At 39.1% G+C, this 15,977-nt stretch overlaps 1 protein-coding gene across 6 annotated transcripts in view; it reads left to right on the forward strand.

Moving 5' to 3' along the window:
- Tp63 (tumor protein p63) overlaps positions 1 to 15,977 on the forward strand; it is a 214,679-nt gene that overhangs the window by 167,931 nt on the left and 30,771 nt on the right. For all 6 annotated transcript variants that reach the window (XM_008839677.2, XM_029566766.1, XM_029566763.1 and 3 more), the window contains one exon: positions 14,644 to 14,830. In XM_008839677.2, the coding sequence (XP_008837899.1) occupies positions 14,644 to 14,830 (187 nt within the window). The remainder of the gene's footprint in view (positions 1 to 14,643; positions 14,831 to 15,977) is intronic.

Here is a 15,977-nt window from a genome sequence, read left to right on the forward strand (position 1 = left end):
CAAAGATGATTTTCCTAATAAGTTAGCTGAGAGTTAAATGAAGCTGTATTGAAACCCACTATAAACTGGTAAGGACTACACACTTTGGTGAGTGGTGGCACTTTCTGTGGAAAATGCACTCAGTACATCCTGGCCTATTTTGATCTGACAGGCCCATTTAGCCTTCTGATAAAAAGAATATCTCATGGACACCAGCAAATGACCATTCCTGGGCTCACTTTTAGAGTAGACATGTGACTAAAACTTCCCAAACCACCAGATCTGCAAGAAACAAGTGCTTATGTGTTTGATATCATTCCGTCGAAATGCCTGGGCTGTTTCACAGGAATGAAGGCCTCCAGCACCACATGGTTTTTCAACATGTTCCTATTTAGAAGAACTTAGCCCTCATTAGGAACTACAGATTTGAGAATTGTTCACCACAAGTCATTTTGGGGGTGGGGGGAGAGCGCTGAGATGGTAATCTTCCAATCCAACATCCAGAGTGGGAGGATGGGGAGGAGCTCTTAAATACGAAGCTTTGCTTAAACTAGACATAGCCCTGTAGCAGTGAATGACCTGAGTCTAGGCAGAATGTAATATGTGAAAGCAACTTTCTTGATAGACCAATGTCAGGCTGAGGAAAGAGGAGGGACAAAAGGTTTGGGCCAGGGGGAGATACTCAGGGTGTTGGGAACTGTAAGGAAGCTTGAGGCACTCTGAGGCTGGGTAATGACAGTGCCTCCACTGGAGGGCAACCATGCCTCAGTGCAGAGCAATTTTTCTAGCTAGACATGGTACTTACGCATATGCAGTATAAGAAAAGTGGGGAGGGAGGGAGGGAGGGAGGGAGAGAGAGAGAGAGAGAGAGAGAGAGAGAGAGAGAGAGAGCCTACGTGTCTGTTTCCATAAAATTTTCTTATCTCCCCCTCAACCCTGGTTCCCCAGATAACATCTTGAAAAGAAGACCTACAGGTATGTTTTTCATGAAATGATTATAGGGTTAGAAATGAGAAGTCACGAGTTCTAATTCTGACTTCCTGTTCACTTCTTGTGTGATACTTTCTCTGGGTCTCTCACTCTTTAGGGAATTAAACTGATTATGCCCAGTGGGAGTTGAGGGCAAGGGTTTTCTACCCCTCACTCCCCAAAGGAGAGTAAGAATTTGACTCAACAGATGTTTGTTTTCTGCCTCATTCCGGGGAATGCCCAGGTTTCTTTGAGGGTTAGGAAAGCTGTTTGAAAGTGTTTAGTCAGCAGTAAGAAGACCATCTACTTGCAGTTCCTTCTGAGCTCTATAACACTGTGGTGTGGAAACGTTTAACTCATACCACATTACATGTAAAACAGCAGTAACCTCACTCCAGCCTTTGCTCTTGGAGACCGTGACTTTGGTAAATACTTGAAGACAAGCTAACATTTATTGAACACTTGCTGGAAAATGCCATCCAGGGTCAGCTGTTAGAAAGTGACTGTGGCTGGTATTCCGAGTCAGGCAGGGTTAACATGGGTGACACTGGCAGGAGACACTAAATGGAGGCCATTTTACCCTCCTGGGGAGATAAAGTTGCAAAATTACCAATCAAGTTTGTCAAATCTTTCTTAACTGGCTTTCCAAACACATAGCCTCAGGCAGCTAGAGGGAGGTTGGCAGGCTCCACCCTCACCCCTGGCCAAGGATGGTGCCAACATGCTGTCCTCCAGGAGGGAGGACAGAGCTGCCCCTCCCCATTGGTGTTTCTGGCCAGCCACAGAGTTGGCTGGGGTCTCCTAGCTGGTCCCAGGGCATGGTCCTCTCTCCAGAAGTGTTATTGCAGAACAAGTCTCCCCTGTCCCCCCACCTGCCAGGCTTTGTGGACTGCCGGCTGGTCTTCATGCTAGGCAGGGAGCAGACAGCCCACCTGCTAGATGTTAGCATCTGTGGGTGAGGCCAGGGGAAGAATGTGCCGCTCCCAGCCTCAGCTCAGGTAATTAATCCCCACAACTGACAGGTGGCAACAGGCGGGCCTTTGGCTGGGGCAGCCAGGAAAAATGCTTGGAGGAAGGATTTTTCTTAAACTATGAAGAGCACAATTGGTACATGTCTGGCAGCTAGACGGCCATGCAGGAAGAGAGGTGGGGGAAAGTGAACACCTGCCAGGTGGCTCTGGGGCCAATTCGCAGATCTGCTTCTGCTTGATACCCACTCCAGAGCAAATAGGTTGTGGTGGCCTGAGACTTGCAAGGTCCCGTTCTTTTGATGGAGATGCAGTTTTAAGGTAGAAAACAGATAGATTAAAGAACTGGGGCCCAAGAAGGAAAAGTGACTCGCCCATATGATTCAGAAGTCAAGAGATGGTAGAGGACTTAGAACTTGTTTTTCTGATTTTTGTCCTCCTAATTTTCGAGTGGGAGAAAAAAACTTGGCCCCCATCACCAGGGACGACAATGAGCTGCCTTCTGAATGATATTTTGGTTTTAACCAAACTTCTGAATGCTGACCTCTCAAGGGAATGCTCCTTCTACCTCATACTCCCAAATCACCTATATTCACTCACTCTCCATTTTCAAAATCTTTTTGGTATCTTGGTAAACTGTCTTCGTAAACAGAACACTCACTGCCCTGAATTTCATTCAGACCCCTGGACATACTTGAACTTTGAAGTAAACACTTGCTAATTATTAAGAAAGTCAAAAAATATTTTCCTAGATGTGCAACTTTAGCATTTCTCAAATGAGTTTGTGAAGAACACAGGTTCATAGTTGAATATGTAATCAACTCCTGTAATTCAGTGTGGTCATTTCTCAATATATTCAAAGCAGAGCAAACCAACATTATTTCTAACTCCCGATGACGACATCTCTTTGGTTTTAAATTAGTGAACTAGATGTTGGAGGTCAATTTTCCAAAGCCTCTTGATCAAAAATGTGGCTTGGCCTGACCATTGAGTTTGACTTTGTGCCTCTTCTTCCTGCCGCAGCTTTATCATGTCTCCTCTCAACACACTGTGTGATGTGTATTTTCATTTCTGTCATTCCGATTAGGACTTCGATACCTTACCATTATAGGAGGACAAATTAAATTTGGTAGTTCTCAGGACTACAGTTTAGACAAATAATAGATGACTGGATTTTTAAGATAGCACTAAAACAAACAAAGACGGGCTTTGAACTTGTCACTGGCTAATCTGGGATGCAGGGATCTGATGTGGTAGCTTTGACATTGACTTTTTTTTCCTGTCATTTACTTTAGGTTATTTGAGGTAGTGCAGACCACATTTTATATCTTGTGTTCTTTTGAACTCTGAAAATAGGAACCAAAAATTAGAAGTCCACCTTGATTTTCTGCTAGTGAATGAAGGTGATCTTTTAGATTATTTGTAAACTCTGCTGTTTTTCTTTCCTAATTTTAAATAAACTGGAATTTATTCATAGACAAGAAATAAAGTGATCCTAGTATATTCATGTGTGCATTTAAGGATGTGTTAGATACAGTTCTTTCTTCGGATGCAGTTGCATTCTTCGGGTAGGTAATTTGCTCTAAATGTTGGTAAAGGAAGGCTAATCTTGTGGGTTACTGTACATAGGTCATAATGTACATGGTACTGCATTCAAAACTAATGTAGAGTATTTTCATTTAGCATAATGGCATGGCAGATGTTGGTTGAAGGGTCATTACGGCATCGGGATGGGTTTGCTATTGACCTGGGTAATTGCTACCCTTAAGGAGGGGAGAAGCAATGAGGTGGGTCATATAATTGTTGATTAGTTTGTTCCATGAAAGCACACTTCATCTGTATTGAATTTAATATCTTATATACTATATTGCACTTTTTTTCTGGGCAAGACGGATAGAGGTAGCTTTTTGTGTCTTGTGTTATACTGTTTTGAGATAGTGGAGAGGGAGGGTCTTAGTTGTTCCTTCAAGAAAAGGATCGTGAAAACTTATGCAGGTGTGTGCTGATAGTAGCTGGCATTTCTAACCATCGTGATACTGAATTACCAGTCTAGCAGCCAGGAGTGTGTAATGCAGTATGTCACTGTGGCAGGTGGTAGCAGTGGGTCCTGGCCACTGGAATGCTTTATTTGGCCCTCCCTTCTATTTGCAACATACTATTAGTAAAGGAGCTGGATCTGCCCTTGTTTCCCCAAATCCCTCGGAATCATTTTATCGAACATGATATTTGTCTTTAAGCAGCTCTCCTCTCAGTATGCCAAGGCTCTTCCCCTCTTTCCTCAAAACAAAACAAAACTTCAGCTAAGCTTCCATTTGTCAGTGGTGTCAGATAGCATGTGAGAGTTCAGTTCAGTTGTCAGCTTTCAAGCCCTTCTTTCCATGCAGGTGAAGAAATAAATTGTGCATGCTGATTCTCAAAATGCTCATAATGTCTATGAGACCTGACACAAAGTGAGGCTCTTCCTCCTTGCCCAGGAATATGTCCACAAGTCCATCTGAGTACACACTGATTTCTACTCTTGGACTTCTGAAGAAAGACTGTGCTAAACTGTTTCTCATTTTTTAAAAATTACCAAGGCATTGTGAACCAGGGAACAGGGTTCCTGTGAGGTTTATACAGAATCGTAACATATTGAAAGCAGGGTAAGCACTGTCAGGCATGTCCAAACCACATGTGACCCAACACAAAATTATAAAATTCCTTAAAGCATTATGGGATTATTTTAGGAATTTTTTTGCGTGTGATTCACTTGTGCAGTTCTCAGGTATAGACTTTATAGATGACAGCATAAATTCCCAATGTCAAAAGGTTGGACATGGGGTTGGTGGAGAGGCTCAGTGGGTAAAGGTGCTTTTGCACGAGGCTACTGAACAGAGGGGTTCAAGCCCCTCGGACCACATAAAGGTTGAAAGAGAGAACTGACTCTGCCTGGTTGTCCTCTGAACTCCACATGTACGCTATGTCATGCATGTCCCCATACGTACAATAGTAATAATAATGGCAACAACAGTAGTAGCAGAGCTCCCTCATTTTTCTACCTGTGGATGATTAACTCAAGCTAGATCACAGGGCATCACAAGAGCTGCCTGCAACTCCCCAGTGGGAATCACATGTTCACGATTCCTTTGGAGAAATTAGTTGCTTTCATCTTTGAACCGAATTGTGTCAACTGTACTTTCTTCATTTTGTCATTTTCTCTAGCACAGTATTTGTTTGCATAGTTTCACATTAAGGCTTTCACAGAGAGTCACTACTGTACCTGATGTCTTGCCTAAATATGTGACAAGATCACTGGAAGCCTCTACTGACTTATCCAGCCAAGATCCAGCAGAGCAGAGCATGTTCATCAAGCAGTTAGCAGATGTTCTATGAAATGCTCATTTTCAAGCTCCCAGTCCAAGAGCTTGCATTTAGGAAAGAAAAACTGAATTCCTAATAAAACTAAAATCGATGTGATATCAAAGCCAACAGCAATCCTCTTGTGACCCTGAAGAAAATTGATGGTGTTTAAAAAAAAAACATGACCTCTGAAGAATCCTACTGGTTTTTGTCATCGTGTGGTTTTCTGAGTGTTTATTCAGACTCATCAGAATCAAATACAGCATTTCCATTTTGGCCCTTTAAAGCCAAGTGTGCACTGTGTAGAACGTTGGTCTGCCTGTCAAGGTCTGCATGCCCAGGGTTTCCAATGGGGCTTAGGTTTGTCATCTATAAATAAAGGAGCAGAATCAAATGATCCCATAGCTCAAAACTGCTGATTTAGCTTCTAAGAAGAGCTTAGCAAAAGTATCTTAAGCTAATAATGCCTTGAGATAGGATGACTCAATAATGGAAACAGAAACAAACCCTTTGCTTTAAAATGCCAGTTAGGGGTTGAAGATTTTAGCTCAGTACTAGAGCGACTGCCTAGCAAGCACAAGGCCCTGTGTTTTGTCCTTGGAAAAGTCAGCTTGGTTGTTTATGGAAACTCAGTGATTAGAATAAGATATAAATGAAGGTACTAAGTCCCCTTACAGAAGTGGCGAATCTGGGTCCACTCCCTCATTATATAGATTACCTGTGCATGTTTTAAAAGTCATGTTTTCCGAAAAGCCTTTCTGGATCTCCAGACTGAACAGACCATCACTCTTTTTTTTGTTTGTTTGTTTGTTTGCTTGTTTTTCAACAGGGTCTCTCTAGTCACAGCTGACCTGGAAGTCACAATGTGAACCAGGGTAGTCTTGATCTCACAGAGATCTACCTGCCTCTGCCTCCCGTGGGCTGGGATTAAAGCCGCAGGCCACCGTGCCCGGCCATCACTCATTTTTTAATCATTGCCCCCTCCATTTTTTTCTTCAGAATCTGTATTGCAATTTTAGAAAAAATTAGGGGCTAGAGAGATGGCTCAGTAGTTAAGATCACTGGCTGCTCTTGCAGAGGACCTGGGTTCAAATCCCAGCACTCACATGGCACCTAACAACAGTCCATAACTCCAGTTTCAGGGGATCCAACACCCCCTTCTGACCTCCGTGGGTATTGAAAGACATGGGTACACTTGTGTACATGCAGGCAATATACTGATATACATAAATTAAAAATAATTTTTAAAAGAAATAATTTAGTATTCATCTTTTCTTTAAACCAACTCCACTGGGGTACTGCTGGTTCCTTGGTACCTAAGCCAGAGCCTGCCACGAAGATTATGCTGAATATCTATTTGTTGAATTAATGTTTCACCTCACTATATCTTGATTTTATACCTGAAAATTAAAGGGAGAAAAAGGTTTAGACATTCTATATATTTAAACTCATATTTATAATAATATATAAACATTCTGTAATATTTCTTTTAGATTCTAATATCTTCTGTGTACTCTGTCTTCTGAACTCACAGATTTGTTTCAGCTCACAGTTTGGTGCTGCTCATCCTAAACTTACTGAATAAAAATTTAAAGTAGGGGGCTAGAAGAGATGTAATTTAGTGATAGAGCACTTACCTAGCATGCACAGGTCCCTGGATTTTACACACACACACACACACACACACACACACACACATACAGAGTCAGTCATTTTTATTGTTACTATGACCAGATATTTGACAGAAGCCAGTTAAAGGAAGGATTTATTCATGGTTTCAGAGGTTTCTAATCACCATGGAAACAAGGGGCCTTCGCAGAGCAGCTTGTGCCACAGTGAACAGAAGGAAGCAGGGCACTAACAGAAAAGGGCCAGCACAAAATGTAATTCCCATGTACACATCCCCAGTGACCTAATTCCCCTAACCCGACCCTACTTCCCACAGTTCCACACCTCCTAATCACCTATTCAGAGTTTGAATCCATGAATAGATTAACCTATTCATTAGACCAGGGCCTTCTGGCTCTAATCATTCTGGTCAAAGACACTAATCTGGGCATTTCTTAATCTAATCAAATTAACACTCAAAATTAAGCATCGTAGTTAAGAATTATTATTGTTTGCTTGTTTTGAGACAGAATCCCTGAGTACCCAGGATGGTTTTAGGTTTGCCATCCCCTTCTACCTCCTGAGAATTAGGAATATATTTATGTATCACTAGGCTAAGCAAGAAAGATGTCAAGCATTTTTAAAAAGCAAATATTAATTAAGATTCTTAAGGACCTACTAGAATTTTAGTATTTTTTCATATCCCTTCAAATTTTTTCATTAAATGAAATATAAAGCAAAAGAATCCCCTTCCATTTTATCATCTCATTCTCCTCCACCCTTCCATTTATTAAATTAAGAAAGCAGATTCTGAGGGGTGCTAGATTTCACCTGAAGACTGTATGGCTGGGGAAAGTGCTCAGTTCTGTAAATTCAGAACAAAGCAGGAACCAAGTAGGAGGCTGAGAAAACCAACATCATCTCCTCAGGAAGAAAGTAAGGAGGCCAAAATTAGGGGAGGGGTAACAAATCAAAACCTGGACTGATCAGAGAAAATGTTTAGATCTTAATGAAGTTCAGTCATCTTATTTTTCATTATAAAAGATATGCATGGAAGCACACGAAATGTTCTGACTTGGAACAAAAGATACTTACAAAAACAATACCTGTTACTTATCTTCTTCCTTTTTTGAAATCAAAGCCCAGTGAATGACCTGGTTTTAACATAGAGTCCGTGATACTCAGCAGTCAACCAAAACCTAGCTTAGTCAGTGGAGTCAACAATAAACAGAGGAAAGATAGGTTTAATTCTAATGAATAAAATAAAATAATATACGATAACACTAGAATTAATAGAGCAGTTTTGTTGTTAGGAGGAACGGCTCCAGTTCCTAAGCCGGGAAGCAGACTCTTGTCTGACAAACAATTATGGGCAACAATTACTGGATTAGAAGTCAAAAGACAAGATTTAAATTCTACCTCTTCTGTTTATCCCCTGGGTCTTTCTGCAGTCACTTAACCTTTTACAAATAGAAAACAGAAAAAGAAAAGGAGATTCAAACATGAGCTCTGATTATATCTTCCCACATTCTTGGAGGGCAACAAAAGCCAACTATAGGTCTGTGTTGTCAAATAAAACTTAGCTAAAGTGAATCACTTGAAAGGTTCAAACAAAATGTCTCACAAATTCTAAAAGGTGTTTAGAAGATGACTGCAGTACAAATCAATAAAATATAAACCCAATAAAGTTGAAGAAGTAAGAGATGAACCTGGCGTAGCAGGCTAAGCTGGAAGGTGGCTGTTGAAATGATATGAATGTCATGAGGCATGACAGTTGAAATGCGGAAGAGTTGAAAGCAGCATTTGAGGTAGGCAATGACAGAATTCACTGTGGAAAACCACGTACACACAACAGAGCCAGCTGAGAAACTTCCTCAGAACGCAAACAAAAGTAAAAGATGCTATTATGTCTTGAATATATGCAGTACGCTATGGATAAAAAAAAATGGGATCTTTGGTGTTAGTAGGAGGGGATAGAATAAAAGTAGAAGACTGTGTTTTTAAGTTAGAACTTATGCATGATATATTAAATGGAGAATTCGATTTTTATATACTCCTGGTTTATTGAAATGTTTCTGTACTGACAAAAATGTCTCAAAGGTTCATGACAGGCATCTCTTGATGAGGGAATTAATTTTTGGTAGAAGTGAGACTGTATTTGCAGTTGACATGAACATCTGTGTACAAAATGATAAGCTACTAAAAATAAGTTAGCAGGAGCCTAGGTACATTGTCAAGACAGAAAAATCAGTCATGGTTGTATACACTGAAAACACACAAGTTATTTAAATTATAAAAGACAACATACACTATTTACAAAAGGATTTCTTTTAAATATTGAAAGATCAGTCTAGCACAATATTACCAATATTTGTACACCAGAAACTGCAAAAGCATTCATGAGGTAAGTTTAAGATATTCTAACTGAATGGATTATACCATGGTCAAGGAAAAGTAGATTTAACACTGTCAAGATACCAGTTCTCCCCACAGGACTTATATATTTAACACAACACGTTCTAAACCTTATGAGCCAGTTTTGTAAGAACTGATAAACTGCTTATAAATTTTATAGTGAATTCAAAAGACCTAGAATAGACAAATTTATTTTAAAATAAAATAGGAAACAGTATACAGGCACAAAGCTGAACAAATATAGCCCATTAATTTTCAGAAACAGAGGAAATGACACAGGTAATCTTTTTATGAAATAGTGTTGGAATATTTGAATATCTGTTAAACAGAAGAAATGTTCCATCTAACTTCACATCAAGTACAGTCAACCAGTGAATTCAGCTCTGTGAGACCTAAGACCATAAAACTTCTTTAAGAAAATAGAATATCATTTTAATGTTGGATTGTCTTTGAATATGTGAAAGCAAGAATCTTAAAAGCAAAATACTTCTAGGTGTGATGAAAAAAAAAAAATCCCAGCACTCGGTGAGGTGGAGAAATCATCTTCAAGGTCATCTTCATCTACTTGAGAAATTTGAGGCTAGCTTGGGCTACATGAGATGCTCTTTCAAAACCAAAAGAAAACTAAAAAAGGAGGACAGATAATTCTTTGAAAATTAACTGTTTTGGCAAAGTTCAAAAAACAGGAAAAGGCAGCAATCTGGGAGAATATAACTTTTAAATGGTTATATCTGATAAAAGACTTGTAAGTAGAATGTAGAAGGAATTATTACAATTCAAATTAAGAACATAAGAAACCAAATTAAGAATGAAATCTCAAAAATTACAAATTATAAAAGATTTAGAGCACAAACTTCAACAAAGATTATCAAATAAGTATATTTGACAATATTATAAATATATTTTTATTGTATGTAAAAATGAATTAAGTGTTTGGAAAGATACTCACCACAGCAATCATCAGGGCAGTATTAACTTAAAGCACAGTGGGATCTACTGCATTCATTACAATGATCTGAATTAAAGAACAACCATGAAACCATGATAGGCCTACTGTTGCCAAGGAAGTGAAGTCCTTCATATACTGTGGGTAGCAACAAAAACTTGCACAACCTCTTTCTGAAGCAGTTTACCATTTTCTTATAAGGTTAGACTTCACTTAAATGGTAGTCCTAAGTATATAGGAAAAGTGAAAATGTAGACTCACAATAACTTATTCAAATAATTTTATTCATGATAGAGAAAATTGGAAATAGTGAAATGATAAATAACATAATCCTACTCAAAAGCAAAACAGAATGTTGATATATGCAAGAACATGCATGCATCTCCAAAGTATCACCACAGAACACTATTATTTTTGCCCACTTATAGAAATTTCTAGAAAGATAAAACTATAGTGAGGAAAAGCAAGTAGATGAGAGCTTGGGGCTAAGAAAGGGAAAACAGAGACAAAGGTGCTTTGAGAAGAGACTGAAAATGTTCTCTTGACTGTCATAGTGATTATGTAACTGTATGCCTTTTATAGTCATCAACTTACACACCTAAAAACTGTGTATAAGTTTAAAATTAGGCATCAGTGAAGCTGGTTAAAACAAAATAGATTCTCCACGGCAAAAAGAAAAAAAAAATCATAAATTTGGCTTCCGAGTTCAGAAACCTCAAGCCAGCATTGAAGAGCAAATTAGAGATGCATTTTGGCAACCCCAGAAACAAAGCGAGATATTGACAGACTCCGTATGTGTTCATATTTGCAGGCTTTGCTAGCATGAATCATCTGGGTATTTAGAAAGGTTGACGTAAATCAGCTTACCATTTTTGCAACCTTGCAGAAGTCTGGAAAGTTGGAAAAGATGACAAGGCTATTTGGTGAGGAATAAAGGTTGTGGCCAAGTCTGAGGAATTATTAATACTGGATAATTCAGGGAGATTGAATTTAGTACTGGAAAAAAATATGAATGCCATCGCAGAACTAATTTGCCAACAGTGAAGCAGAGAGTAGCGAAGACTTAACTTTGTAAAGAAAGATCCTGCCGACCACGTCATTCCTCCAGTCACTCAGTAACAGGCCTGGCAGTCTAACCAGAAGCAACAAATGTAATGTGTCCTGGCCCTGCTCAGATATTTTGATTTAGTCAAATATGAAACACTGATCACTAGCATTGGAGAATATGGAAAAGACAGTACCAGGTATAAGCATAGCTTAGCAAGAAGCTCTAGATACAGGCCCAGATGAGCAAGAAGCTCCAAACTTCCCTGGCACAATCTGGAGAATAAAGGGAAAACACAAGTGTAGCAAACAGGAGTGGATGGTATGTTTAGAGTTTGAGCTGCAGTTTGCATGAGTGAAACATGGTATGAGAAAAGTGCAGTGGTTAAAGGCTGAGGCATTGGTGGACTAAGTGATAGATAAGGCCAGAATCCAAAGGGTTTTATACAGTATTTATTAAACCAACTTCAAAAGCAGATTCTTGCTTTTGCATCCTACCTGCAGTGCTGACAGAGAGCCCAGCAAGGCTGCCTCTTGCCCAGTGTTTTTTCAATGCTATCACTTGCTTCCTCTTAGCGTGCATTATACTAAGAAATAAAGAGGACACTATTCATGATAAATAGGACACTTCTGAACTTCGTTTTAATCTTAGAGCACATTATATACATTTGAAGCTCATTTACAGGAGAATGAAGTGTTGTAAATTTGGAAAATGTAAAAGTACAAATTCTTTCACTTTCGTAAGACAAGAGCAAGATGAGAGGCTATTGTTACAGGAAGAGGACCATGGAACTATGTACTGTCTGTGCATCCTCAGGCACATCCTTTGTGTCTTAATTTTCTTATCTTTAAACAGGGATAATAACAGAGGTCCATTATCTGTCATCTGCACTTCTGAAATTCAAAGAGCTCTGAAACCATAAATTGTTTTGTTTTGATTTTCTAAGTTTGTGGTTCAGTTATTTGTTGCTTAACTCTAACCCAAACTAGGAGGCTTCGTAGTCATTTCCCAATCAGTGTGAATGTTTATGGATTCTGCAGAAGTTTATAGCTGGTCGTGAAGTATAGTGCTAATTCCTACTGCTTGTGGTCATGACAGATGCTATTCAAACTTCCCGCCTTTTGCAATAACTAAACAATTCCGGATATGGAAGCTTCTGGCTCCAGGAGTTTCAGATAAGAGATAGTGTATTTGTAATAGCTTTCTCATACTTTGGAGTGAAGATTCACTTTCTAATAACAGAACTCAGTAAATGTGCCATTGTTACTGATCATTATTTAAACTCGGAGCTAGATTTTTCCATTTATAACATTGAGACTGAGCAAAGAGCCTTGCTTCATGATGCCTGAAGTTACATTTTTTTTTTTTTTCTTTTGAAACAAGATCATATATATTGGCCTCAAACTCACTATGTAGTCAAGGATGACTTTAAACTTGTGACCCTCCTGCCTCCACCTCTGGGGTGGTGCTATTACTACAAGCCTGTGTCATCAGATCCAGTTTATGTGGTGCTAGAAAATCAAGCCCCAGGTTTCAAGGATATTAGGCAAGCAGTCAACCAACTGAGATATATCCCCAGCCCCTAATAATTTCTTAGTACTTTTTGGGTAACTTTAGTCTTTCCAGGTTGATTTATAGTGTATTAATTATCGCAATGGAATGTTTGTCTTCAGAAACTGTCCTGAACATTTTTTCTTCTTTTCTTTTTTGCAATCTTCACATACTTGGAAGGAGTCCTCCTGTGCCTCCAGGTGTTAGCTGACAGACTTTTTAGTCATGTCTCCTAAGGCTCCTTTTGAAACCCATGATTTGATTATATAATGCATTCCTTCTAACTGAAATACAAATGGATATGCTTATCTCCTTAAGGCTCTCCAGGAAAGTGAGTTCCTAATATGCCCTAAAACAATGTTTCTGTAAAGTCATTATTTAAAAACACAGAGAAAAACATTCGGCTACATTTCATTCTGCATTTCCCAAGTAGAAACTTATTTTTGTGGTTGATTTTTGGCATGCTTCCCTTTCTTCAAGCTATGTAAAGCCTTTTTACTGTGTTTAATCCTTGGCCTGTGGGCACGGAGGGTTGATTTTGCAACACTCTCCTACCACTAGGACAATTTAACTGCAAATGTCATCCACTGAAACACTTGGGAGAAAACGAAGTATCATTTAAATAAGCAGTCTATTTCAATAGGAAGTGATAAAGCAAGTTTTAAATGTGCTTCTTTGGAAGGTGTTTGCCTTTAGTCAGATTTGGGGTTGGTCATAGCAAAAATGAATCTCTTTGCACTTTGGCTCCCGTTTCTCTGTGTCTTCCCCTGGGAGGATGTTGGTGCCAACTTGGGCCTGCAACCTGCAGTGTTTGCCCTTTGTTTGGATGCGTGTTACTAGGCACACTCTTAGTGAGGATTTTTAGCGCCTGGGTGGCTTTACTTCAGCATTGAGTAAGTACACAATGCAAGGATAGGGTGCTGACTCAGAGAGCTGGGGTGGGAAGGGTTAATGTCCTGTTCTGAATCAGAGGTAGCAAGGGGAGGCAGCATGAATTACAACTTTTACACCCTAGGTCTTCATCATTTTTAACTTTATTTTCCCAATTCTACAACCCTCTTACCACCAGGGGCCTTGTCCATCTCTGAAGAGAGATGGCTAGGGAGGAAAAGCTTCTCTTACTTGTGACCCAACAGTTTTCATGTCTGCTGCACTGGCTCCCTGTGGATCCCTAACTAGATGACTTCCATTATGTTGGCCATTTGGGCAAAGGAGCCAGGGGCCTCCTTCCAGCTCATGTGGTCTCTTTCATTGTAGAACCAGAAGATAAGTACAGGACTTTGAGGAAGCTCTTGCATTGCAGAATCTTAGCTGCTAATCTGAAACAAATATCTCTTTGTTTTTTGCCAGATACCCCATCATAAAACACATTCCATAAACTCTAATGTCTTTGAATCTCTCTATAGTGTTATAAGGACAAGATTCTGCAAACTATAAATCTGTTCATATGATTTGCTGTTTAATATTGATACTATCTGAAAATATTACTTCCTATTTATTTCTGGTAATCAGTGAAGTTGTTTATGGTATCATATTTTTAAACCCCTGTGAACTTAAATTTCTTTATCCTAAAGACAATAGAAAATAATGATATAAATGTATAATCTTTTGAAGACAGAATTTTTAAGTAGCAAAAAAATATGGCTTTGATTGATGAATATAACTTCCTATATTAGATTCCACATAGATAGCAGCCAGTGGTTAACCTGCAGCTAAAGAGGCTCTCTCAGAAGTGGGCCATTCCATTGTTCTGATTGGGAATGTGATGTCTCATATTGGTTCTTTATCCCTTCTACATGTGGGCCCATCTCGTCTCCAAGCAGTATTCCACGGAGCTGAAGAAGCTGTACTGCCAAATCGCAAAGACATGCCCCATCCAGATCAAGGTGATGACCCCACCCCCACAGGGGGCTGTCATTCGGGCCATGCCTGTCTATAAGAAAGCCGAGCATGTCACAGAGGTGGTGAAGCGGTGCCCCAACCACGAGCTGAGCCGTGAGTTCAATGAAGGTAAGGACAATGGGATTCTGGAATTCTCTAACTGTCCAACCAAGCTCCTTATAGGTATAGATGTTAGTTCTGAGTTCACAGTAAGAATCGTGACAAGTTTTATTTTTATAAATGAGAGGGTGCAGGCAGAACAGCATGGTAGTTGCTTTGTCTAAGTATCCTTTAGCTTGGGTGCTTTCTCAGGGTGCTATTTCAAGTTTGGATGAGTTAAAGGCTATGAGGGCAAGAGGAAAAAGCATAAAAGAAGTGATATAATGAACAAAATGGAAGAGTAAAGAGAGAAAGAAAAATAATAAAAGAGAAGGTAAATGATAGGGAAGAGAAAAGATGCAGAGGAAATGGGACAGTCGAATGAAGTACTGTGTGTCAACGGGACAATCTCGAGGGCCTCGTTTAAGCTCTGTGTCCGTGAATAATCCATACCTTGTCTTCTGAATGCCAAACCAACAACCATGTTGTTGGGAGGTAGTTGGAATGCGTAAATATAGTGCACAGAAGAGATTGCACATAGAATTAGTGGAGAATGAGGAGGGGGATGTTCTGTGTGATATACACACACACAAAAATCAACAAATTTAAAAAATGAGTTATATTTGAGGAGAAAGCATAAAACCTTATGTCAGTCATGTTAATTAGTAGAGGTGATAAACATTACCATTGAAATCTACCAGATGCCAAGGATATGGGTGCAACCGACTATGACTAGTAATAATCAGATACATACAGATTAGAGACACATGCACCAATATCTAAGTGTTATTTGCAAAAAACAATGAGTCTTTCTGTAAGAAACAGTATATTTTAAAATGAAATGGATCTCTCTTAAAGGTTAAAAACTCATTCAATTTTATGTCTTACAGGGGTTATATTGAGTTCAATATTGTATAACTGTATTAATTCAACTGTGAACCCAAAAATTTTATAGCCACTTTTGAAAGAGATGTATCTTTGCTCTGGAAATTGTTATTGAGTATGTTAAAGCTGTAACAAAATGCTTCTTCTAAAAAATAAAAAATAAAAAAACTTTAAAGGAGAAAATGAAACATAAATCCTCCTCAATGATTTTTACACATTAATTTCTAGTTTTTGTCTACATGGTTGCATTGTCCGTATCATTGTGGCTAACTTTTCAGTTAGCAATATACCA

The sequence above is a fragment of the Nannospalax galili genome, unplaced genomic scaffold (assembly GCF_000622305.1).
Source record: "Nannospalax galili isolate Female #2095 unplaced genomic scaffold, S.galili_v1.0 scaffold559, whole genome shotgun sequence".
NCBI classification, from domain to species: Eukaryota; Metazoa; Chordata; class Mammalia; order Rodentia; family Spalacidae; genus Nannospalax; species Nannospalax galili.